This window comes from Coregonus clupeaformis, chromosome 13 (genome assembly GCF_020615455.1).
Source record: "Coregonus clupeaformis isolate EN_2021a chromosome 13, ASM2061545v1, whole genome shotgun sequence".
Taxonomy (NCBI): Eukaryota; Metazoa; Chordata; class Actinopteri; order Salmoniformes; family Salmonidae; genus Coregonus; species Coregonus clupeaformis.
The window spans coordinates 36744510-36771801 of NC_059204.1; the positions used below are offsets into that span (position 1 = coordinate 36744510).

The 27292-nt window shown below is 45.4% G+C and overlaps 1 protein-coding gene across 13 annotated transcripts in view; it reads right to left on the reverse strand.

The window, feature by feature from the left end:
• Nucleotides 1-27292, reverse strand: part of LOC121579916 (RNA-binding protein Musashi homolog 2) — a 322000-nt gene that overhangs the window by 96686 nt on the left and 198022 nt on the right. For all 13 annotated transcript variants that reach the window (XM_041894908.2, XM_041894901.2, XM_041894902.2 and 10 more), the window contains exon 8: nucleotides 7889-7971. In XM_041894908.2, the coding sequence (XP_041750842.1) occupies nucleotides 7889-7971 (83 nt within the window). The remainder of the gene's footprint in view (nucleotides 1-7888; nucleotides 7972-27292) is intronic.

The following is a 27292-nucleotide window of genomic DNA, read 5'->3' on the forward strand; positions in this document are numbered from 1 at the left end:
GCGGTCTTGATGTTCTGTGATACGTCTTGATTGTGTCAAACTCAAAACCCATGTCACATTGCTATTAGGATGTATATGGACATGAACATTGCAGCCAGATAATGACAGAAAAACCTTTGAATGAGTAGATGTGTCCAAACTTTTGACTGGTAATGTACATAATATCTTTCAACATTCAGTCCCTCCAGCAACACCTCTCCCTGTTTCCATACAGTACATGGAGGCATGCCTGTAATTTATAACCTTCCCTCCCTGCTCCAGTCAGTGTGGGCTGAAAGCAGTGCTACCTGCCTGCCTCCCTGCTCGCCTGCCTGCCTGCTCACTACAGTAATTGGTTGGCCATGTCAGGGGACCGGACTGGGAAATTGACTACTAACGGAAAATTCATCCCTGCGGCAGTGATCATTCTCTACTGAGGAATATCATAAATGACACATTTAAGAACATTACCTTGGAGCAGTTCACTAAAACCAATATGGGCCCATTTTAACGGCACACTACTCCCATCTAGAGATCTGAGCCCCTACTTGATAGGTGTTCATTATGCATTCATATTGGGAGGCGGGTGGTGGAGAGAACAGAGATCATTGCTTCGATTGGAGGGATGACTGAATGACTCTTGTCAAAGAGAGGGGGCAAGAGCAACCTGCCATCAACTATATAGCATCCACATCATCTAGATCCACTCCCTCCAACCACTGATACTACTGGCAATGACAGGGGGACAAACGCTTCTGCTGCTGAAATGTAGAAGAAAGGCCCAGGTTTACCAGGAGAGCAGAACTCCCTGTAACTTGAATTACATTACATGAGAGACATGGGACCGTGTGCATTATTGATACACTTAAAGCAACTTCACCTATGACACAGAAATCTATATTTCCCCCATCACACACATCTATATTCCCCCCCACTCCCCCCTCTCTCTCTCTTGCTCGCTCTCTTTCTCTCCCCCTATCTCTCTCTCTCTCTCCCTCTCTATCTCTCAATACACTCCCCTGCTTCTGACATTTCCCTGCCTCAGCCAGTACCTCTATCTGTGCTACAGCAACTCACATTAGAACAGCTTTACTTCAAAACATTACTTGTGTCCTGTCACTTTGACAAGGTCAGCCCTAACTCAGAGTTGGAGCAGCTGCTTTCTGTACAGTACCTCTCAGGTCTTAATATTTAGTGAAACCATTTTCACTAGAGGATAACTAACTCTGTTACAAGCTGCTGAAATTAATCATCTATACTGAACAAAAGTATAAACGCAACATGCAACAATTTCAAAGATTTTACTGAGTTACAGTTCATATGAGGAAATCAGTCACTTGAAATAAATTAATTAGGCCCTAATCTATGGATTTCACATGACAGGGAATCCAGATAAACATCTGTCGGTCACAAATACCTTAAAGAAAATGGGCCTCACGTCCAAACGAGCTTCAATGCCATACAACACTCCTTCCGTGGCCTCCAACTGCTCGTAAACGCTAGTAAAACTAAATGCATGCTCTTCAATCGAACGCTGCTTGCACCCGCCTGCCCGACTAGAATCACTACTCTCGGCGGGTCTGACTTAGAATATGTGGACAACTACAAATACCTAGGTGTCTGGTTAGACCGTAAACTCTCCTTCCAGACTCACATTAAGCATCTCCAATCCAAAGTTAAATCTAGAATCGGCTTCTTATTTCGCAACAAAGCCTCCTTCACTCATGCTGCTAAACATGCCCTCGTAAAACTGACTATTCTACCGATCCTTGACTTCGGCGATGTCATTTACAAAATAGCTTCCAACACTCTACTCAGCAAATTGGATGTAGTCTATCACAGTGCCATCCGTTTTGTCACCAAAGCCCCATATACTACCCACCATTGTGACCTGTACGCTCTCATTGGCTGGCCCTCACTACATATTCGTCGCCAAACCCACTGGCTCCAGGTCATCTATAAATCACTTCTAGGCAAATCCCTGCCTTATCTTAGCTCATTGGTCACCATAGCAACACCCAACCGTAGTCTGCGTTCCAGCAGGTATATCTCACTGGTCATCCCCAAAGCCAACACCTCCTTTGGTCGCCATTTCTTCCAGTTCTCTGCTGCAAATGACTGGAACGAACTGCAAAGATCTCTGAAGCTGGAGACACTTATCTCCCTCACTATCTTTAAGCATCAGTTGACAGAGCAGCTTACCGATCACTGCACCTGTACACAGCCCATCTGTAATTAGCCCACCCAACTACCTCATCCCCATATTGTTATTTACATTGTTATTTATTTTGCTAATTTGCACCCCAGTATCTCTATTTGCACATCATCTTCTGCACATCTATCACTCTAGTGTTAATACTCAATTATAATTGTAATTATATGGCCTATTTATTGCCTTACCTCCATAACTTATTACATTTGCACACACTGTATATAGATTTTCTATTGTGTTATTGACTGTACGTTTTGTTTATTCCATATGAAATTCTGTGTTGTTGTTGTTTTTACCGCACTGTTTTGCTTTATCTTGGCCAGGTCGCAGTTGTAAATGAGAACTTGTTCTCAACTGGCTTACCTGGTTAAATAAAGGTGAAAAAAATAAATAATAGGTCTCGTCACGGTATTTGAGCATTAAAATTGCCATCGATAAAATGCAATTGTGTTCGTTGTATGTAGCTTATGACTTCCCATACCATAACCCCACCGCCACATTGGACCACTCAGTTCACAACGTTGACATCAGCAAACCACTCGCCCACACGACGCCATACACATGGTCTGCGGTTGTGAGGCCAGTTGGACATAGTGCCAAATTCTTTAAAATGACGGCAGCAGCTCTGGTGGACATTCCTACAGTCAGTATGCCAATTGCACACTCCCTCAAAACTTGTGACATTGTGTGACAAAACTGCACATTTTAGAGTGTATTTTTATTGTCTCCAGCACAAGGTGCACCTGTGTAATAAGCAGTTTATTGATATGCCACACCTGTCAGGTGGATGGATTATCTTGGCAAAGGAGAAATGCTCACTAACAGGGATGTAAACAAATTTTTGCACACAATTTGAGAGAAATAAGCTTTTTGTGCGTATGGAAAATATCTGGGATCTTTTATTTCAGCTCATGAAACATGGGACCAACACTTTACATGTTGTGTTTATATTTTTGTTCAGTATAGCTACAAATCCAATGGCAGCAGGTTACAGACTGTTACCAATCTAATTCCAAAACCACCAGAATACACTTGATTCCAACATGTTTCCTCATATTCACACTGAGCCACATATTCTCTTCCTGTCTCAGTATGCCAAAGCTATCTCTCTACTTGGACATGGAGAGTGGACACATCACTCACTGACTAACTCAGAGTAGCTCCAACAAAACACAGGACACTCAGGAAGAGGGGGGAAAAAGAGACAAGACAAGGTTTTCAAGATTGTAGTTGTAGATCACTGCATGGTGGTATTTGAGAATTGAGAATATCATTGATTAATGCATGAACATTGTGTCTGATGTGAATAGCAATTAAAGAGGAATAATACAGCGAGTCCCAGTGAACCCCAAATTCAGTGTTTCCTTAAAGCAGAGTGTGTGTCTGAGAGGTCCCATCTGTCAGAGAGGCACTGCAGCGTGGCATGTCGTGCTGATATAACATGGTGTGTGTGTGCGCGTGTATGTACGTGTCTGAGTGTGTGTGTGCGTGTTTGTGTGTGAGTGTGTGTGCTCTGCTGACTGATTGACAGACAGTGTGTCACTCCCTCCCTCATCGTCCCTGGCCGTCCTGCCAGTCATCCATCAGGCTCATCAGCCCAACAGCAGCCCATTACACCCAGCTCACATATTAATGACAATCTCTGCCTCTTGATAAATGTCACACTGGTGCTGAAGTGCTGTCAGATTCTCACAGTTCCATCCACACGGTGCCACACTATACCATCTCAGAGGACCGCTGATTGCAGATTATTGGTTCCACTACAAGACTACAGTTCTACTATGGTTCTACTACACTACACTGAGGTGTTCCTCACCAACCAGGAACCATCTCCATGAGGTGGTGTGGCTGAATGACTAATGGCCATGCGATAAGCTACCCAATCAGCACCCCTCTACTGCTTGATTTCATAAACTTCATGCATCAAACAGGTGTTAGCCTATAGCACACACCACCAGGTGGCGATATACAGGGCTACCTGGAGAGATTTAGAGAGATTAAGTGAGACCTTATTGTCATTCAGCCTCTGTCCCCTGGCTGCCTCGCAGATGAGGCAGAACTCACACTATAACAACCAGAGAGGGAGTTGGTGATCAGGACGACATTGAGACAGAGCGAGAGAGAGAAGGGGCCATTTTCTCAATCACTCTCTCGTTCCTGATTCACTCCTGCCCTGGTGGGCTCCACAGTAATCAGACCTGAAAAGGCTGTGAATGGGAGAGAGAGAGAGAGAGAGAGAGAGAGAGAGAGAGAGAGAGAGAGAGAGAGAGAGAGAGAGAGAGAGAGAGAGAGAGAGAGAGAGAGAGAGAGAGAGAGAGAGAGAGAGAGAGAGAGAGAGAGAGAGAGAGAGAGAGAGAGAGAGAGAGAGAGAGAGAGAGAGAGAGAGAGAAAGAGAGAGAGAGACAAAGAGAGAGACAAAGAGAGAGACAAAGAGAGAGACAAAGAGAGAGAGAGACAAAGAGAGAGAGAGACAAAGAGAGAGAGAGACAAAGAGAGAGAGAGACAAAGAGAGAGAGAGACAAAGAGAGAGAGAGACAAAGAGAGAGACCCAGTACTTCTCCAGCCAACAGATCAAGGTCTGGGTAGATGAGTGCAGCCAGGCAGGAGATTCCGCATGTCACCCTGACATGGGACTTCCCAGGAAGGCAGGCAAGGGCTCACCAGAGGCCAGGAGCCCCCCTGGTGGGCAGACCACAGCAGAGAGTAGAGTAGATTAGAGGAGAGGAGAGGAGGGGGTAGTTTTGCTGGGTCAGATGGACACCCACATTCTTCCACTACGTCAACCCAGCTATAAATATCCTGTCCTTAGTGTAGGGCTATGCTGTTCCACACATGAGCTCTGGGTGATTGAGTAAATCCTCCAGGATCCACACACCATGGTTAGATCACATCTCAATGTGCACTGACCCTACCCGTCACCGGACCCCTGAGATGATGAGCTAGGCTTGGGGGAGGAGGGGTCATCTAGGTGCTGTAGTTCAGGTAAACTCCCAAGCAAAGAGTGGTCTGTCTATTTGTCTGTCTGTCTGCCTGTCTGTGCTGTCAGTAGCAGAGTGGCAGGCCTACTGGAGGGTACATCAAAGGCATAGCGCCAGGAGGTATTATTAAAACTCTTAACATTACAGGGAGTCCTGTCCAGTGGATATCCATGAATTATCTGAGATCACAGGAGCGTAATAGGTCTATTTCAGAAATGACTTAATTGGGTGAACTCAGATATTAAATCCTGAAAAAAAAAAACTCCTGTAATACTAAGTTAAAACCTGAGCCTTTTTATCTTCCCTGCTTTCCCTCCTTCCCCTCCTCCTTCCCCTCCTCCAGCCGCCCCTGTCAAAGCGGGACGTTTGGATTTGAGGAGAGTTCTGTTCACACCCCCCCCCCCTCTTCTGTCTCCGGCAGAGGAAAAGCCTGCTGAATGTTTTATGGGCGGCTGCGTGTGCTTAGAGTGGATATCAAAGGCAGGCGGCGTCGGGCGGTGAGAGGAATCCTCACGAGGGCGACACATGCTCTGTCCTCACATCTGGCCCTTACTAGCAGACCCTTCCCTAACGTCGACCGCTCTGGACCTGCGGCCTGTGTTTCAATCTCTGCTGAATTCCCTCAGAGCCGGATCGACTGGCATACTGTTGACTGTATACTCTATTAAAGGAAGGGGTTCAACATGAACAGATGGCAGGAAGCTGAGATGAGAAACATCAAAACACACGATGACATTAAAACAGCCTGAATCCAGGACCCTGCCTGCCACAGGAGTTTACTAAATAATAATCATAATAATGATGATGATGAATTGAATTAGCAAGTCAAATATACACAGCACAGACTGTTAGCAGATGATGCTTCAGACACAGGTCCCCTGTAGCTCAGTTGGTAGAGCATGGCGCTTGCAACGGCAGGGTTGTGGGTTCGTTTCCCACGGGGGGCCAGTATGAAAAACATTTATGCACTCACTAACTGTAAGTCGCTCTGGATAAGCGCGTCTGATAAATGACTAAAATGTAAATGTAACTATAGCTTTGATCTGAAGCTCCACCAGTGGATTCTAATAGAGGAGAGGAAAACAGGAAGAAGCTTGCTGAACTCCCCGGAACGGTTTAACCCTCTCCTCTGTTGTCTTAGAGACGCTCAACCATCTCATTACAGCACAGAAAGAGTGCAGCACATCAACTTCTGTTATTTTCAACAAGGCAAATAACCTAGAGTATTTCAAGTAGCTTTTTATTCTCCTCCATTTCTCTGAAGTTACTCATCTCATGCAATTCCCTGCTAGTTCAATTAAATCCAGCTAGTCGATGGGTGGCACGAACAATGCTCCAAACCACTGCAGGGAAAACGAAATGGCAGCCCTGGCTTGGTGCTCCCTGAACGATGAAACCATTTGATGCAATATCATATAAAAATCGATAGCACTGTCTTGGTCTCATAGATCTGCAGGCAGACACTGTGTCTGTCCCTGGGCTCATGGAGCAGCTTGTCTGTGACGGAGAAAGAGAGGGGATGGAGGGATGGAGGGATGGAGGGATGGAGGGATGGAGGAGGGAGACGAGGCAGATCAGAATGACTGTAATATCTGATCTCCAGCTCAGATAACCGGGCCTGTTTTTCCTCTCCTCTCTCTCAGCTCTCCTTCTCTCCTCTCTTTCCCTCTCCCCCTATTCTCTCCTCTCCTCTCTTTCCCCCTCCCCCTCTCCTCTACCTGTCTCCTTTCCTCTCCGTTCATCTCATGTGATTCCTATGGGAGGCTCTGATCAGCAGGGACTGTTACAAAGAGTGTGGTGATTAAGGGCCATGCATGGAGGAGTCGGTCTCTTGTTTCTACTACACCGACCCTGTCAGTCAGATCCTATGACCCTGAAGGAGACCACATAGTAAAGGGAGGAGTCCCAGCCAGTAGAGTGACAGGAAGAGAGTATTCCCTCTAGCCCATCACAGGCCACAGGGCCAACCCAGTCAGTAGACTACACACAGTGTACACACAGGGGGACTGGAGGGGCCACAACCTCACCACTAGTACGGAGACTCAGAACTGTCTGCTGTCTATCAACATGTGACATAAACATTGACGGCTACAGTATGCCGTGTGCAATTGAGCACGATTCATCTGATTAGTTGAACTGATAGAATGACCATAAGCTTTCGGCTGTGTGCTTTGAAGCAGAAGACAACAGCAGTGAGGCGTGATGAGTCAGATCATTACTGGGCTTCCTGGAAGGCTCTAATCCCTGGTTAATGAACTCTTCCTCTGCCAACGCTTTCCCAGCAACACTCTCTCCCTGGCTGGCCAGTGCTCAAGGTGTGTGGTATGGGTGGGGGGATGTATTGGCAAGAGAGCGACAGGTTCCCCTCACCAGTCCCTCAACCTGACAGGCGGAACTCACACACACAATTTCACGGTTACTGGGCAGTACACACCACTGCGCTACCCATCCCAGAGACCCAGAGACCCACAGAGTGCACCCAAACACACACACACACAAACAGAAATGCACATGTACGCACACACACACACAGGCGTGCACACACCCGCCCACACACACTCACACACACACACATATATAAACAGGCATGCACGAGCACACACAGACGCCTACGCATCACACACACCGTTGACTCTATGCTATTAACACTCTATTAAAGAGGAAATCAAATATTAATCTTTCAACACCAACCTGGAATTGAAAAGAAGAGTGGACTCACCATTTTATTATTGATTTCATGAAAATGAATTTCACAGACTTTCTCTACGACGTCTTCGCCCTCGAAAGTTACAAAGCCGAATCCTGTGCAGAGGAAGAGAGAGAGAGAGTTAGGGGGACCTTCTCAAACTTCAGTAACTAAAAGAAAATGCACCATGCAGCTATTATCATGAGCTGCATGGAGAAACTCTGCCCGCCCCCGTCTTTTGGAGAAGCAGAATGGCGTGAGCTCTGAGAGGAACAACTGAACAAGACAGACATTGTCTTCTCTAAATCAAGAATATGATGAAATCTCAGACATTATTAGAGGCATTGGAGGACCTTCTCCACAAAGAGAAGATGGAAAAACAGCACAAAGCCCATTTAATGAGATTCATGGGAGCAGTGGCCTTAGCATCTGAATTTCATTAAGTGCATTTTGTGTTCCCTTCATTGAAATTTCACTGTATAACAAGACCTCGTTTTTATGTTAATGCAGGACTCGGCATATCTGAATGTGTCACTGACCGTGGGATTTTGGGAGGTATTTATAAGATAAAAGCTTAACCCCTTCCTATACCAAGGAGACAAGGCCATGAGACAAGACGACTGCGGCCTTGGCGCACCAGGGAACGGCTATGCTCTTTTATCGGCTGTTTTGATGGCTGACGCACTAAGCAATCTGCCTTCTTTATGGCACGGGTTCAAAGGGACATTTTCTATTGCATTGTGTTAGAAAGGAAGAGCTAGCGTGGACACACAAATAAAGAGGATTAAAATAACAAGTGGGAATGAATGAGAACCAGCTCCTATTCAGCCTGTAGTCCTGTATACAGCAGACAGACAGACAGACAGACAGACAGACAGACAGACAGACAGACAGACAGACAGACAGACAGACAGACAGACAGTAAAGATCACCTCAGCCTGGGCTTAAACAAGCATTACCATAAACAACCACACTGGATAAAAAAATAAACACATAGGTGCTGCTCTAAAGTCATTCTCACACACCATGATCCAGTCATTATCATGGAGCTCAACAGACCATGTGCTGAAGAGATATGGGTTTTCATTTACCAATAGAAGGCAAGGGGTCAAACAGGCCATGTAGTCTTAGCTTGAATATGTTGAATACATTGCCAAACTTAATCTATACCATACCCATACCTTCTACCCCCAAGCCATTAGATTGCTAAATAGTTAACCGACTATCTGCATTGACCCCTTTTGCACTAACTCTTTTGACTCATCACATACGCTGCCGCTACTGTCAATTATCTATCCTGTTGCCTAGTCACTTTACCTCTGCCTATATGTACATAGCTACCTCAATTACCTCGTACCTCTGCACATAGACTTGGTACCCGATGTACAGTCGTGGTCAAAAGTTTTGAGAATGACACAAATACTAATTTTCACAAAGTCTGCTGCCTCAGTTTTGATGATGGCAATTTGCATATACTCCAGAATGTCATGAAGAGTGATCAGATGAATTGCAATTAATTGCAAAGTCCAACTTTGCCATGAAAATGAACTTAATCCCAAAAAAACATTTCCACTGCATTTCAGCCCTGCCACAAAAGGACCAGTTGCCATCATGTCAGTGATTATCTCGTTAACACAGGTGAGAGTGTTGACGAGGACAAGGCTGGAAATCACTCTGTCATGCTGATTGAGTTAGAATAACAGACTGGAAGCTTTAAAAGGAGGGTGGTGCTTGAAATCATTGTTCTTCCTCTGTTAACCATGGTTACCAGCAAGGAAACACGTGCCGACATCATTGCTTTGCACCAAAAGGGCTTCACAGGCAAGGATATTGCTGCTAGTAAGATTGCACCTAAATCAACCATTTATCGGATCATCAAGAACTTCAAGGAGAGAGGTTAAATTGTTGTGAAGAAGGCGTTAGGGCGCCCAAGAAAGTCCAGCAAGCGCCAGGACTGTCTCCTAAAGTTGATTCAGCTGCGGGATCGGGGCACCACCAGTGCAGAGCTTGCTCAGGAATGGCAGCAGGCAGGTGTGAGTGCATCTGCACGCACAGTGAGGCAAATACTTTTGGAGGATGGCCTGGTGTCAAGAAGGGCAGCAAAGAAGCCACTTCTCTCCAGCAAAAACTGGTATTCTGCAAAAGGTACAGGGATTGGACTGCTGAGGACTGGGGTAAAGTCATTTTCTCTGATGAATCCCCTTTCCGATTGTTTGGGGCATCCGGAAAACACCTTGTCCGGAGAAGACAAGGTGAGCACTACCATCAGTCCTGTGTCATGCCAACAGTAAAGCATCCTGAGACCATTCATGTGTGGGGTTGCTTCTCAGCCAAGGGAGTGGGCTCACTCACAATTTTGCCTAAGAACACAGCCATGAATAAAGAATGGTACCAACACATCCTCCGAGAGAAATTTCTCCCAACCATCCAAGAACAGTTTGGTGACGACCAATGCCTTTTCCAGCATGATGGAGCACCTTGCCATAAGGCAAAAGTGATAATTAAGTGGCTCTGGGAACAAAACATCGACATTTTGGGTCCATGGCCAGGAAACTCCCCAGACCTTAATCCCATTGAGAACTTGTGGTCGATCCTCAAGAGGCGGGTGGACAAACAAAAACCCACACATTCTGACAAACTCCAAGCATTGATTATGCAAGAATGGGCTGCTATCAGTCATGATGTGGCCCAGAAGTTAATTGACAGCATGCCAGGGCGGATTGCAGAGGTCTTGAAAAAGAAGGGTCAACACTGCAAATATTGACTCTTTGCATAAACTTAATGTAATTGTCAATAAAAGCCTTTGACACTTATGGAATGCTTGTAATTATACTTCAGTATACCATAGTAACATCTGACAAAAATATCTAAAAACACTGAAGCAGCGAACTTTGTGAAGACCAATACTTGTGTCATTCTCAAAACGTTTGACCACGACTGTACTGTATATAGCCAAGTTATTGTTACTCATTGTGTATTTAGTCCTCGTGTTATTTACTTTCTATTATTTTAAAACATTTCTCTCAGCATTGTTGGGAAGGGCCTGTAAGTAAGCATTTCACTGTTAGTCTACACCTGTTGTTTACCAAGCATGTGACAAATAAAATGTGATTTTATTGGATAAATAACAGTGAATACCATATAATTATGCAATCAGCCTACTCTGAACACAAACACCCAGTCCATAATATCAACAGTCAGCAGACAGGGCTTAAGTGGAGCCTAAACCGGGTCAGAGGTCAGGGGGTGAAGGAGCCAGGTATCCCCCTGCAGAACCCAGGGTGACATAAGGAGACAGCAGGGCTGATAAGAGAAGAGGACCATGGGTAAATAACCCAGCGCAGCCCGCTCTATTCCACTGTGACCTTTGAGTCATCAACACTTAACTCTGACGGCAAGACAAAAGGGAGAGTGTGTAGTGCACATTAGTCACTTTCACATGCGCTTAGAGACACTCCTAAAGCTCTCTATAGAATGACTGCTGCAGTTTACTGTAACCACATAGCCCAGGGGTAGGTTTAGTGCGTCATGTTACTGTAACATGATAACACAGGCAATATAATGCATGTTGTGCACTAACACTAAACTGGATTAATTTCTGTGCAATAGGGACAAGTTAGGCAGGATCAGGATATCTACTGTCCTTGAGGGGTGTTGGTGAGATGAACTGTCTATGCGGGCAGCAAGTGCAGTGTTCTAACTACTGTCATGGGAGGGAACTCAGGCCAAGTTTGATGACTTCCTCTAGAAGCTCGTCAGGACATCCTGGGGTAGCTGGCGGGAAGGAAAGCTGGTCACCCCACCCTCCTCCCAACCCTCACTACTAGCCTGGGTTTTATGGCTGTTTCAAAAGTACTGTCTTTCTCTCACCCTCTTTTCCCTTTTCTCCCTAGTTCCCTTGTCATTACTAAAGCCAGAGGATGTCACTGAAACATCTCTAGTGCAAAGGGAAGTTACAAAACACAGGAAAGCTACATCATTGAGGTTGAATGAAAATTAATGAATACGCTGATAAATCATGAACAGCTACTAATTTGATGTCAGACTGAGAGAATATCAATTTGAGAAGTGACATCCTGCGATTGGCTTGCCGTGGGCTGCCTGCGCGTGTTTCAGTGGGCGAGGCGAAGCTGAGGAGTGGTGGCGGTGGGAGTGGCGGGAGCTGAGGAGTGGTGGCGGTGGGAGTGGCGGGAGCTGAGGAGTGGTGGCGGTGGCGGGAGCTGAGGAGTGGTGGCGGTGGGAGTGGCGGGAGCTGAGGAGTGCTGGCGGTGGCGGTGGCGGGAGCTGAGGAGTGGTGGCGGTGGCGGTGGCGGTGGCGGGAGCTGAGGAGTGCTGGCGGTGGCGGTGGCGGGAGCTGAGGAGTGGTGGCGGTGGGAGTGGCGGGAGCTGAGGAGTGCTGGCGGTGGCGGTGGCGGGAGCTGAGGAGTGGTGGCGGTGGCAGTGGCGGGAGCTGGGAAATTGGAAGATGCAGCTTGTTTTCCAGCTCGATCCACCTCCCCCCTCGTCGACGGCACAAGGACCACTTTTGACAACCAACAAATCAGCCGTCAGGAGCCATTTGTCACAGCGGAGTGCGGGAGGAGAGAGTGGTGGCTGGCTGAGCAGACCGAGAGAGCAGAGAGAAAGAGAGAGAGAGAGAGACAGGGAGAGGGGTTAACACACCTGCCCTCTCTGCAGGAGAGCCCTACTGTCATCGCCCTCTCTCCCACTGCCACACACTGAGAGAGGCAGCTCCTCCATTAACTGACAGCACAGTTTCCACTGCACTATTACACACTGTGGGGTCAGGGCCAAGCCTCAGTCGTCACCACCCACCAAGCACTACCACCACTGGCCCACAGTGGGAGCTGCTGAGACCAGCACTCTGGATGTGCTACTACACCCAAGACTAAATTAATTAATCATAGGCTGCTGACCTAAACACTATGTGCCCACTCAACAAACACACACTCCTACCACACTTAAGTGATAATGCCCTCGAAGCCAGTGGTTGGAGGATATATTGGCATGGGTGTTGTTAGGCCCGAGATGAAGTCGAGGGCCGGCAAACCGTGCCAATATATCCTCCAAACACCGGCTTCAAGGGCATTATCAATTTTATACAACAGGTTACCAACATATTCAAATAATGATTGACATATTTTCATTAAAAACTTTATTTTGATGAATTTATTCATACAATTTCATACTTCAACAAGATATAGTCCCGACACAAACCTAGGGTTGCCACCCAAGCCGGCTGGATGTTGATTCTATCGGTTCGGTTGCCAGAGACGCAACCCAGTCGTTCGTTCTAAATGTTCCATTGCCATACTGTCTCGCAACATTCTTATCCCTTGCTTGCTAGCTAGCCAACTACAGCTAACTTACAGTCACATCAAACAGTGCAGCCAGAATAACAACAGTAGCTGCATTTGAATTTGTTTAAGCTGTTTTCTAGTGAAATTTATTTGGACACATCCATAACAATGAGCTAATGAGGCGCGATTTCGTCTGGCATAGAAAATGTGCTCTCTTGTCAGGACACTGTTGTTCAGAGGAGCTAGCCAACAACACAGCTAACACAATCAGTTCAAACTGAAGCTGGAAAGACTGCAAACTAGCTGCACTTTGTTTCGTTTGACCTTTTTTCAATTTACATTTCTTTGTATAAATCCATAAAAATGATGCCAGCTGATTCATGATTTCGACTGGCTGAGAAACACTGCCTGCCTGTCTGTCTCGTCCCGACTCCCGACACATTCATTATTATGGGACAGCTGGAGATCAGATTTGAATATTGAAACAATGTCGCAAAGGTCGGAGAGACAGACAGCAAGGTTTATACAAAAATCTGCTGTTGAAAACTAAATGTTAGTCTAAAAGAAATGTGAGATAATGTCTAGATGCTTTTTAGAGTGGAGATCAAGTTTATAAATTCCCTGGCTGGGCTGATGATACAGTGGATTGCGCAGTCAGATGGAACAGAGTAAATAGGCATTTTAACTTAATTGATTTAGCCGGTGGTAACTTGTGGAATAGACACCGGCTGGAATGCAGTTTTAACCAATCAGCATTCAGGATTAGACACACCCGTTGTATAAAAACTCATAAGACACACTGATATACAAACGCAAGCGCAACTAAATGAAGGAGTATTTGGTTTAATCAAAGCAAAACACATTTCTAATCAGTGTATTGAATCCAATGAGGTCAGAGAGCCAGCTCCTGTTGCCAGGGCCCTTATTATGGCAGATGTAGAGAGTACTCCCCGTAACCAGAGAGTCTGGCTCAGTCTTACTGGGAGTTATTCATAACCTGAGCCCATAATGTTCTATTAGAGAAACAACCCACTGATCCATAAACTCACTACAGTCACCACACAAAGCCTCTGATACCAGTGAACAGGCTCTACTGTCCTGTCTGTCTAATGGATATTCTCTACTGCTGACTGGGTTGTATTGTCTTCCAGGATGACAGAAACACAGAACAATGTCACACCCCTCTCCAGCCTGGGCCCTCCCACAGGGGCTGTCTGACCCTCTGTACTGGTCTTCCACCCCTCGCTCCTCTACCCTGTTACTTACAGACCCAACAGTTACAGGCACACAAGCCCTCTCCCCTTCCTTCCTCTCATCCTCCCCCATCATCCCTTCCTCTCATCCTAGGGTGTCAGATAGAGGTGTGTGATTCCTCTCTGGTAATCCTGGGTGGGTCTTCCTGTTCTGTCCCCCAACATGGCAGGAGAGCAGGACTACAATTTTATGAGATTATTAAAGAGGAGCAGGAATCAATAGAGACAGGGAGAGGTGTCAACACCTTCACTGGGACAAAACCTTTCCGTAAGCGTTAACAATGGACTAATGACAACACATGGATTTTAAATTGTAACTAGTGTTAGTGACTGGCTGGCTGGCTGACTGACTGGCTAGGTGGCTGCTGCAGAGGTGAGGCGTCTTGGCTGTATCTTACACTTGTCAGAGAGGGGCAGGCCTAGCCCTGTCCCCCGTCTCCACTGAGCTACACCCAGCCCACGTTCACAGCCTCTCACCAGCAGCACACACACTCCCTGCCTGCATAATACCATTCCCCCACAGAGAGAGCGCGAGAGGCTACGCAAATAACATTAAAATGCTAAATCGATGAAACGTCAAGTGACCTTTGCTTAAAAGCTGATTCTGCCAGAGACACTTTAATGTATTTAAAGTAGAAAAAGAGCAAATCAGATAGCATTCTGGAGAGTTTTCAATCGTAATTTTCCGGCAGACACTAAAGGCGACTTGGTAATAAATGCAGAAAACTTTACTTTTCAGTTGACTTAACTGTCAGCCCCTGTTTAAAATCCAACAGCAGTTTTTAACATATTACTCAACTCACCCTTTTTAGCACCTGGGAATTACAAATTAGGCTAAATCGTTTTTCTCTGTTATGTTTCCCTGAGTGTGTGGCACCATTTACATACATAAATAGCTTATGTGGGTAAGGCTGTAAAATAATGTGGACTTCAGCACATGAAAGTGTTATCCTCGGTTAAGGTGTAGGACGTGTTTTAACACTTTCTTAAGGTTGCATTCTGAGGAACAATCACATAAAGTATGCATACCCACAATCCCTTGGGTACAGCAGAGCAGACAGATTCGAGTGATGTGCCAGTGCCAAAAAAATAAAATATATGTTCATCCATCTATTACATCTATTACAGCTTTAGATACTCAGCAGACAGTGAGATATCATCCTCATCAAGGACCAACAATGGTATAGGACAGGGATCATCAACTAGATTCAGATTTTTTTTTTAAGACTGCAAATTGGCCGCAAGAAGCCCAAACAGATATAATAATATACATAATAATTGCAAACCGTACATTTGTAAACGATCACGTACAGTACCAGTCAAAAGTTTGGACACACCTACTCATTCAAGGGTTTTTCTTTATTTGTACTATTTTCTACATTGTAGAATAATAGTGAAGAAGTCAAAACTATGAAATAACACATATGGAATCATGTAGTAACCAAAAAAGTGTTAAACAAATCAAAATATATTTTATGTTTGAGATTCTTCAAAGTAGCCACCCTTTGCTTGCACACTCTTGACATTCTCTCAACCAGCTTCATGAGGTAGTCACCTGGAATGCTTTTCCAACAGTCTTGAAGGAGTTAATAATAATAATAATATGCCATTTAGCAGACGCTTTTATCCAAAGCGACTTACAGTCATGCGTGCATACATTTTTGTGTATGGGTGGTCCCGGGGATCGAACCCACTACCTTGGCGTTACAAGCGCCGTGCTCTACCAGCTGAGCTACAGTCCCACATATGCTGAGCACTTGTTGGCTGCTTTACCTTCACTCTGAGGTTCAACTCATCCCAAACCATCTCAATTGGGTTGAGGTCGGGTGATTGTGGAGGCCAGGTCATCTGATGCAGCACTCCATCACTCTCCTTCTTGGTAAAATAGCCCTTACACAGCCTGGAGGTGTGTTTTGGGTCATTATCCTGTTGAAAAACAAATGACAGTCCCACTAAGTGCAAACCAGATGGGATGGCGTATCACTACAGAATGCTGTGGTAGCCATGCTGGTTAAGTGTGCCTTGAATTCTAAATAAATCACAGACAGTGTCACCAGCAAAGCACCCTCACACCATCACACCTCCTCCTCCATGCTTCACGGTGGGAACCACACATGCGGAGATCATCCGTTCACCTATTCTCTGTCTCACAAAGACATGGCGGTTGGAACCAAAAATCTCAAATTTGGACTCATCAGACCAAAGGACAGATTTCCACCGGTCTAATGTCCATTGCTCGTGTTTCTTGGCCCTAGCAAGTCTCTTCTTCTTATTGGTGTCCTTTAGTAGTGGTTTCTTTGCAGCATTTTGACCATGAAGGCCTGATTCACGCAGTCTCCTCTGAACAGTTGATGTTGAGATGTGTCTGTTACTTGAACTCTGTGAAGCATTTATTTGGACTGCAATCTGAGGTGCAGTTAATTGGCGATTTCTGAGGCTGGTAACTCTAATGAACTTATCCTCTGCAGCAGAGGTAACTCTGGGTCTTCCTTTCCTGTGTCAGTCCTCATGAGAGCCAGTTTCATCATAGCGCTTGATGGTTTTTGCGACTGCACTTGAAGAAACGTTCAAAGTTCTTGAAATGTTCCGGATTGACTGACCTTCATGTCTTAAAGTAATGATGGACTGTCGTTTCTCTTTGCTTATTTGAGCTGTTCTTGCCATAATATGGACTTGGTCTTTTACCAAATAGGGCTATCTTCTGTATACCAACCCTACCTTATCACAACACAACTGATTGGCTCAAACGCATTAAAGAAGGAAATAAATTCCACAAATTAACAAGGCACACCTGTTAATTGATATGCACTCCAGGTGACTACCTCATGAAGCTAGTTGACAGAATGCCACGAGTGTGCAAAGCTGTCATCAAGATATAAAAAAACAAATAATCAAATAAAGAAAAACCCTGGAATGAGTAGGTATGTCCAAACTTTTGACTGGTACTGTATATCTCTCTATTATGCGTGGGAATACTTTGGAACAGATTTCCAAAATTGAAATCACTTGGAGCTGATTTGCTGGTGTTTATACAGTCTTTTATGTCCAACAATAAAACAATAATAAACACAAAACGAATATATATATATATACATATTATTTATTTTCCTCAGAAAACTTGGGGGCTAAATAAAACCTGTGGGCCGCCAGTTGAGGAACCCTGGTATTGCAATGAATACTCAGGGAGAAAAAGGTGTAGATTCACGCCTTCGCAGAAGGCAGGAATCGTGGTCACAGGCAGGCAATGGTCATACACAGGTAGGCAAACAGGCAGGTGAAACAAAACTAGGACTGAAGGTTAAAACTGGTTCTCACAAACGAGCTAGGAAAAGGCTTAGTAGAGTCAAAACGAACAATACCTCACAAGGCACAAACAGAAAGAACTGAACTAAATAAAGGAGCTGATGAGACCAGGTGAGTAACTAACACAGGTGAAATAAATTAACAAAAATGAAAGACAGGGCTACGTTCAAGAACACAAAGAAACAGGGCTACGTACAAGAACACAAGGTGAACTAAGAAAATAAATACAGAACCTTACAGGTATATGATGTCAGTGTCAGCCTGTCAGGCCCTACACTAGGATATGTATGAGGGACTGGCTGGTGGAATGAGAGCATAGTTAGCCTATGCCCAGAGCAGAGAGTGACACCATTACAGGGTGACATCATCTCAGAAACACTTCCTAATGTGCAGTCCATGATGAGGTCATTGGCACTTATGACTGAAAACACTGGGTTACCATGGTGTGTCCGTGTCCGTGTGTGTGTGTGTATATCTGTCTGTGTTTCTGAAAGAGAGTGAGCACTGAGCTCGCAGGCCTGGGGTTTTCCTCTATGCTGGCATGAAGGGGTGAACAGGGAACACAAAAGCTGATCCTTCAGGATCAATATATGGATCTTCAGCGAATCAATGGGCATTTTCTGCTTTATTTACCCAAGCCCTCCATCACAAAGCAGCATAGATACCTGGTGAGCTCCTGGGAGTGGGAAAGCTGTGTAAAATAAATGAGATTGGACAGTAGAATCAATACCAGGAGCAGACCTTCCACAACTCTCTAATGACTAGGTCCAAATATGTTTCACCAGGTGAAAAGAAGGAGAAAGGAGAGAATAACACCGGGAAGAATGATACTGTACATGTATCGTCTTGACAATACTGTTACTCCAATTATCTCCATGACTTTCTGGGTCAATATACAGCATGGAGAGGAGGGCGAGGGACCATGGGAGAAACAGATATGTTGTGCCTGAGTTTGAGTCTCTGTGTGTGAGTTTAAATGAGAGACAGTTACTTGAAGAAAGGGAGTGAAAAAGACTGACACAAAGAGAGACAGATGGTGTGAGCCTGTGTGTGTGTGAGAGAGAGAGAAAGAGAGAAAGTGTGACCCAGACACAGCAGGAGATGGATATCAGAACAGAACAGAGCAATAGATCTGGCAGCAGTAGCAGGCTCTGAGCTGTGGCCAGAGGTCACTCCCATCCCATCCCACACACACACAAACACACACACAAGTGGGCACGGCATCGCACACACACCCCTAACTGCAGACACCGTCTCTCCATAAAGAGGAATGACTCATACCCCAGCACACGCAAGGATAAGTGCCACATATGATTTATGCCAACATTAGATGTTAAAACTAAGGGTAGTTAAGAAATCCATAGCACTACAAACACGTATTGCTAAACAACTTGTGGAGCAAAACAAATCACTCCCTCCAAATCGCTAATGATCTGCGCTCCACTTTCCCCATGCACACACCAAAATTGAGCATCTAATGAGGGTACGGTAGCTAGGCTGCTGTTCTGTCTGCTGAGGAGGCATGCAGCAGGCCTCGCAGCTCTTAAAATGCACCGTGTCAAACACCAGGGAGGAGAGGAAGTGAAACAACCAGGGGAAGGATGACCTCTGACCCCCAGAAACACACACAGAGACCCGCACGCAAACACACATACGCACGCATGCACACACACACCCTCTGGCTGCTAGAGCGACAGGCTCAAGTTACCCCTTCCCTTCCCACTGCTTCCCTTTCATGATTGGCTGCTCTGACCTCATTATGCATGACCAGCCCTTAACCTGTCCAATCAGAGCCGGGAGTAGGGCACACACCTCCGGTGGCAGCCTCCCAGAGTCCACAGCTCCACTGTTACAGGCCTTTGATAAGCACCTCTCTGCTTTTACTGAGGACCCTGGAACCAGCACTCAGGTAATCCTCTGATTTATAAACTCATTACCATTAACAGACCCAGAGCAGGGCCAAACACACACATTCCCACACTGGAACACTGGAACACTCCATGACAGAGTCTCCAGGAAAGGAGGGGAGAACATGAGGAAGCAGTGTGTCATGTTCCAGTCATAAACTACAGAGACAGAAAGAGAACGAATGATGAGAAAGGTTCACTCAGTCTGGCCTAAAATGCTGACAGTTCACACACACAGGCACGCTACAGTATGAGAAGCATCATGTGTAGCACGGCGCTACAGTATGTTAGCTATATGAATAACCATGGTGACAAAGCCACAAGCTGCTGCCGGGGAAATAGAGTGGCCGTGGCATCAGCGTTCTTACTCAGCCCTGGAGCAAAGAGGAGGACGGTTTCATTAATGATTGGCACAGAATAAGCCCCTGGTTTCCTCCTAAAGAGGCTGGTGGAGAGGACTCTATTTAGGGCCTGGGAGGCTGTGGAGCAGCAGAGAGTCTATTAACCTTACTTGTAGTCAGCCCTATTGACTCTGCATACAGAAATGGCACTCTCTTGCCTTTTTCCCAAGCAATTAAGAGCAAAGAAAAGAAGAGAGGGCGAAAAAGCTCAATATATTTTGCTCCTGTGACATTCCCCTGAATCATTCCCATTAGAGGAGAAAGCTCTAATTCATCTCCCCTGGCAAATCAGTGTAGTGATAAACGCATTGAGAACAGGTTTAGTCATATAAGAATACCTCACTATCCCATAAAAATAAGAAATATATTTAATTCAATCGTAAAGCATGCAGGGGGATGCAGTAGACTACACCACCTCAGCTGTTCTGCTGTCCTGCTGGCTTTGAATGTAGTCTATGCAGATTTATTTGTCTAAATAAATAAAAAAATCTGTGATTATAATTTATTCCATGTCCTTGTATGTGTGTGTTTGTGTGAGAAAGATAGACAGAGCAAGTGTGTGTGTGTGTTTGCCAGTGTGTGTGGAGGCTGGAGTGGAGAGGCAGGGAGATGTGAGATGGAGGGTTGTATAGGTTAGATGAGAGGAGACAGTGGAGGATCAGTAATAGATGCCAGCACCACATTTACAATGTGCAGGGATACTGCAGTATTGGAGGTAGATACAGTATGTACATGTAGACAGGGATTATGAGAATGTGACTGGTAGCAGGATAAATAATTACATTTACATTTGACATTTTAGTCATTTAGCAGACGCTCTTATCCAGAGCAACTTACAGTTAGTGAGTGCATAAATTTTTCATACTGCCCCCCCCGTGGGAATCGAACCCACAACCCTTGCGTTGCAAACGCCATGCTCTACCAACTGAGCTACACGGGACTTCAGGATTTGGCATAAGTAGCATGAGTCCATGGACCCATCCTGCCTGGTGTCAACGGTACAGGCTGGTGGTGCTACAGGCTCTGCAGCAACTGTGTGATGGCACCGCGTCAGCATGGACCAACATCCCTGTGGAACGTTTCCGACACCTTGTAGAAATCCATGCCCTGAAGAATTCAGGCTGTTCTGGAGGCAAAGGGGGGTCCGACCCAGTACTAGATATGTGTACCTAATAAACTGGCCACTGAGTGTATATACATTTTATATCTAAACACATTTTTCATGTGTGTGATGACAGTGAATTTATCTTAGTGTCAGTTTGCGTTGTGGGTATATTTGCACGCTTGCATTTATTACGCCTACCCGTGTGTGTATATCCTTGTTCATTTTGTGTGTGAATAAGGTACAGCATGTGTCCCTGGGTAAATGTGTGTGTGTGTGTTTCCTGTGTGCATGCGTGTTCTGCAGGAGCGAGCGGCTGGGCTCCACTCTACTGTAGCTCCTATGCTGAGGGAACTATTTTGTCTGTGTCTCTATGTAGGTCAGCTAGCAGCGATGGGCCATCCATTTTACTGTCCTACTTAGAAAGGTACACTGTGCGGTGCAAAAGAGAGGAAGGTTTTTTTGTGTGCTTTTTTTGCTACCCTCCCTCCCTCAATCCCTTCCTCCCTGCTGCCCTCTGTGCTCAGCCAATGCACACCTTCCTTCTCCCAGCTCAGTGGAGCAGCAGACCTCTACTGTATGTGCTGAATGCACAGTGCTACAGTATATGTACAATCTGTTGGGGCAGGACTGGGACAAACAGGGCTATAGCTATGTGCTCATTACCTGGCCTCAGCTCAGCAGCCAGCTGGCTCAGTGATTTCACAGAAAACCAATATCATGCACGTAATCAAACATGCTAGGGCAATACAGGCCTGCTATGCACAGACTGCCACGTGTAAAATCAACACTGCACAATCAGAACAAATAGCTTCAATACATGGACATGCTGACTATTGGTGTAATGAAATGCAAGGGTCTAAACTACAGAGAAGTGTCAAAGTTCTCCATTGAACAATAACAGAGTGTTTTGTGCAGAGCCCTTGAGAAGAACAATGGGCCAAACTCAATAGATGTCTAGATCTCTATCACATACAGTAACATCCAATGAGGAAGGGGCCGGGAACATTTCCAAAATCCATTGAGAAATGCTGATTAATTTCTTTTCATCAGGAGATCCAATGTGGAATTGGAAATCCATTGAAACAGATCTGCACCTTTTGTGCGTTTCCACTGATTGATATAGATATCAGTTTCATTAAATGTAATTATTATTTTTTTCATTCCTTCCTGATGATGAAACTTGGGATCTGAATAGGATATAATCAGTAATAAGTGAATGGGTCATGAGATATAATGGAAGAGACAGATGGAAAGAGAATTGACTGTGGATTAATACATGAAATAGTTTTGGGTTGTGAAGTGAAGGAATAGCAGGCGCTAGCTGCCATTCACGTACATCCAAACTTTCTCCTGGAGCCTCCGATGAAGCGCTGACTCACGGACTAATTGCATTACAATTTCAATAGTCCTTTTCAAACATAAAAAGCACTACAGATTAAGCACGCAGCAAGTGTTTAAAGAATTGAATTACGCGTGGTCATAAAGTAGCATTGATTAAACTTAATTAGGCTTTTCTCAGCCACTGTGGCCAGACAGTTATTTATGTACAAGCATGGGGTATGTTTAAAGGCAAGACACTGGATCAATTCATCCGTAATGAAGAACATTGACGACGGCACTTTGCAGAGGGCCGTCGCCGTTTAGAGGAGATTGCTTTTAATGAGCGAGCCAAACGCTTAGAAGCACTACTGCTTTCCTTTATTTACTTAAGAGATGCTGTTGCTGCTGCTGGTGAATTTGGCTGAGAAGGGTGAGACAGAGAGAAACCTAATGCCACTAAGCAGCAGGAGATACAGGCCCAACCCAAACAGAGCCACACAGAGCGGATCACCCCCAGCGGCCACACACAGTCACAATAACATCTGTCCCCCAGCCAGTAGAGAGAAAATGACAGAACTGATATCTGATATGGTCATCAGTACACCTCCAACCTACGTGGTGGTGGAAGGCAAAAAAGTATACAGAACATTGTGTACTGACTGACTGACTGACTGTACGGCTGACGACGTGTTAAGTCAATGTAGGCAGGATGTGGTGATGTCATCCCGACTCTACTGACCCCACTTCCTCAACTACCATCTTTCATCTCTTGCCCCTTGTACTGTAGGCCTTCCTCACACGCGTGCTAGTAACGGGTGTCAAAATAGTTAAAAGGTTAAAAATATAATTCTGATGACTATGACAGTTAGATAATAGATGAAGATACTTCAAACATTTAAAAAATCCATCAGATATTGACTGAATTATAGCACACAAAACATTGTACTGGCACAGACAAATAATGAATAGAGTTCAGGCATTTTGGTGGGAATTCAGGTATTCAATGTATTGTCAAATGTAACTGTTTTCCTTATAATGAACTCATATACAGTATACATTTAATTAGTATATCAGGTATTTTTTTTCATATTTTGTGATAAAATAGAGATAATTATATTTGCCTCATTTGCATATATACACTGGGTTTGTTTGCATACAATGATTTAACATAAAGGGGTGGAACAGGCCTGCAACCACCAAAAACGTCCTTTGTCCGGGCTACCTCTAATCATAAATTGCGCTCACCTGCACTGCCTAGACTGCCTCCTTAATTATTCACTACTGTTGTTGTCACATTCTATTACATAATTCAACAAGTGTGTCAAGAAAAGGATACCCACACGGTCTAAAATGAACACACTTGGCTCTAGATTACACCTATCTATGCATACTTTACATTGTTTGCGAGATCAGACATAATTATCACTATAATCCAAGTGTTCCTTTTCTGTTGCTTGCATTTTAGTGCATCTAATTTGTCAACATTTCAACTGTATAAAACTTTTTTCAGTTGCACAAAGAATCAACACCCACCAAAATGAAGTTATTGTTCTTCTCTTTTTTATGATATGTCGAGACGGTGTGTTAAATCCACAACCAAGTGTTGGTGTTCTTGTAGATGCAATGGAAAGACAATGTATTCCATTGAGCCCATTTCATCCATTACCATGGTGTGTTTGACAGGTCATTACAAATGTTTCCACGCTCGTAACGTTAACGGAAAAAATGTATGGCACAAGCAAGAGTAGAAAACAGTAGCTCGTGTAAAATGAAAGCAATCAATCCAGTCGATTTTGCACCCCTCAAACACAGCAAATAGATGGCTGAAAAGAAACAATTCTGAGGTGGGTGGGGCATGCAGGTTGCTACACACACACTCACCAACACAGGGCTAGCTAGCAGTAGATTATGAGTGTGTGGCACCACAAAGGCTAGCGGCGTAGGGTCATTAGCATGTGTAACACTCTCTGTTCACAGCTTCCTGGGTTTATTTCATTTCTTAAGTGCAGCATAATTGTTTGTATAATCAAACGTGAAAATATACATCGCGCAGCCATTCCAGCACTTCAGATGTCCTTTAATCACTGCTTTTGGGCTGGAGCCAAGATGAATTAGCAGGAATGAGAAAGCTCCATGGAGAACCGTGTCTACCGTTTATTTACTTCTTTGTTCATCTTATTCATTTCACGGATGTGTCTCTCTGATCTCTCCTCTCTACTTTTCAGTCGGCTTCTCAAAGGAGCATCTCAAAGAGGATAAAGACAGAGCATGCTGCTAGACACAGCGCGGTCAACATCTCACGCTACCTTGCTAATCGACACAGACGCTCCAGTTCAGCAGGAGAACCAAACAACAAATCCACCATCAGTTATTTGATAGAACACTGTTGTTGGTTGTTGAATATGGAAGGAGGTGATGTATATTGGCGCATTCAGGATGTCAACTTTGACTGTTGAGGATAAAGTCAATGCTAACAGTAGACTGGAGATGAACCAGGGTCCTTACTACTCTCTGGAACAGATGGGGTTGTCCACTCCATTCTGAGACTCCTCCACTCTACAGCTCTAGCCCAGTTTCAGACCCCCTGGTGGTCTAAACAGTGGATGAGGAGGACTGTAGTTGCTATGGACTCTAGAGCTCTTGTAGATCAGGATGGTTACGTGATGGTTCTGAGGACCCAGCATGGTCTTCCTCTCCTCTCCTTTCCTCTCACTCACTCCCATCTGGAGACTTACACACAGGCATGTGTTTAACCGTTCGCTCTCGCTGTGCCGACAGAGCCTTGTTCTCCGCAAAACTCCTCAGCTTCTCTCTTTAGTGTTTTTCCCCTCTCTGAAATGTATATTAATTCACTCGCTTTACAGAGGAGAGCTCATTTCAATCTCAAAGCCGACATCTGTGGAAGCGGAGTGGGCTCTAAACGAGTGGAGTTAATCCTCTACCACGGGGATACAGCACGGGAACTCTTCAGAAGAGAGGAGGGAATGAGGGAGAGAGGGAGAGTGAGTGAAAAAAGGGCATGGGAAAGAAGAAAAAGGAGTGGTAGAAGAGCAGAACGAGAGGATGAAAAGAGAAGAGAGTGCAGCCGACAAAGTGTACTGAAAGTGGCACTCTAATATGTAACCATAAACCTCTCCTCCTCACATTACACCATCTGCGGGAGCAGAGCCCCTGAGCCAGTCTCTCTATGGGAGAGGGGGGGAGAGGATGGAGTAGCCATAGTAAGTGGCTAGGACATGTTTATCTAATGGAGGAAAGCAGCTGTCCTCTCCTCCTGATGTATTGGAAGGGGGCTTCAAAGAGAGAGGTGGTGTGAGCGGGCGGGGTGGATGGCTCTGTGTACTGCCTGGCCTTCTCTACCCCTCTAATTGGCCTGTGAGTCGAGGGCTGATCAATCCAATCCACCAACAGGCAGACAGGCAGGGAGTGTGGCGACCCGGCTGGGGGGTCCAATAACAGGGAGGTGCTCTTTGACGGCCGCCCCACCAGGGGTCACGCAGGCCCACTTCCCGCTTAATTCATCTCAAAGGTTATTTAAAGTGACTGGCCTGTAAGAGCCTTCATCCACAGCACACGCCTACCAATAAACTTCCACCAAAACAGCATCCGGTATCCGGTGAGCTGCCCATCGTCAAAGAGGACAATGAGGTAGAGGCCATTACAGTGGGGCTAAGAAGGGGTTTGTTAACCAAGGCATGTAACAGAGGTTAAGGATATCTCCAAAGGAGGGCTGGTTATTAGTGCACTCCGGGGGAGTGTATAAGGGGTCAAAGCCCAGGCAGGCCAAGCCGTGAGGCTAACACAGGCATGCTCATAAAGAAGGGTAGGGTAGGGGAGGCTATGGCAGGTGGCTGGAATGAGTGACCTGAGACACCTCACCCCACCTCACCCCAATCAGGGCCTTCAGTCTAACACTATCTCCTGTATTAGTGAGATGATATGGCGGGTCCCTCTTTGTGCATGTTTAAAAACACCACTTTCAGTCATCTATCGAACTGAGACCATGGACCATGAGACCGCCTTAGGGATAGATTGGTGAGGGACATAAAATATACTGAGGGAAGGAGAAGATATGGAGAGGAGTAATGTCATAAAGACAGACAGAAAGTAGAAAGAGAAAGAGAGAGGGAGGTGGAAATCACTGGACTCTTTATCTGTGCCTTCCATTGTACTTTTCCCTGCACGCCTCTGCAGACAGTCTGCTTTAAATGTCAGCTCTACAAGCTGATCAAATGAGAGCGTGTATGTCTCCCTCTCCCTCTCCCTCTCCCTCTCCGATGCGATGCGATTCCACTCAGCCCTCCTGCATCATGATACGCATGGCTGGGATGGATAAGTGGCACATAAAGACCACCGAGATCTCCTGGCCTCAGAAAAAACAACAGAACAATCAAAAACAAATGGACTAAAAAAGTGAAACTACTCCTCCTGCCTACCTTTTTCTCCACAATTGGTAGTTACAGTCTTGGGAGGCCTCCTCCTGCCTACCTACAGTATGTTGTGATCTATGTTGCCTTAAGTCTTAGACCTTGACATTACTGATACCATCTTGTTCACTTCTGTGATATGAGTACCCCCCCAGGTATCCTAGCGTTGGGCCAGTTACCGAAAGGTCGTTGGTTCGAATCCCAGAGCCAGAAAGGTGAATCCCCCAACAGCAACTGCTCCCTAGGCGCCAATGACGTGGATGTCGATTAAGGCAGCCCCAGCACCTCTCTGAGTCAGAGATCCCCTTTCTCTGTCTCTCTCTCTCTGTCGCAGCTCTAGATGGCCCTGTTGTTTTTGCAGTGTCACTGACTCCAGAGAGAGAGCCACTCCAGGGCTGAGAGGGGTGGAGCAGGTGCCCTT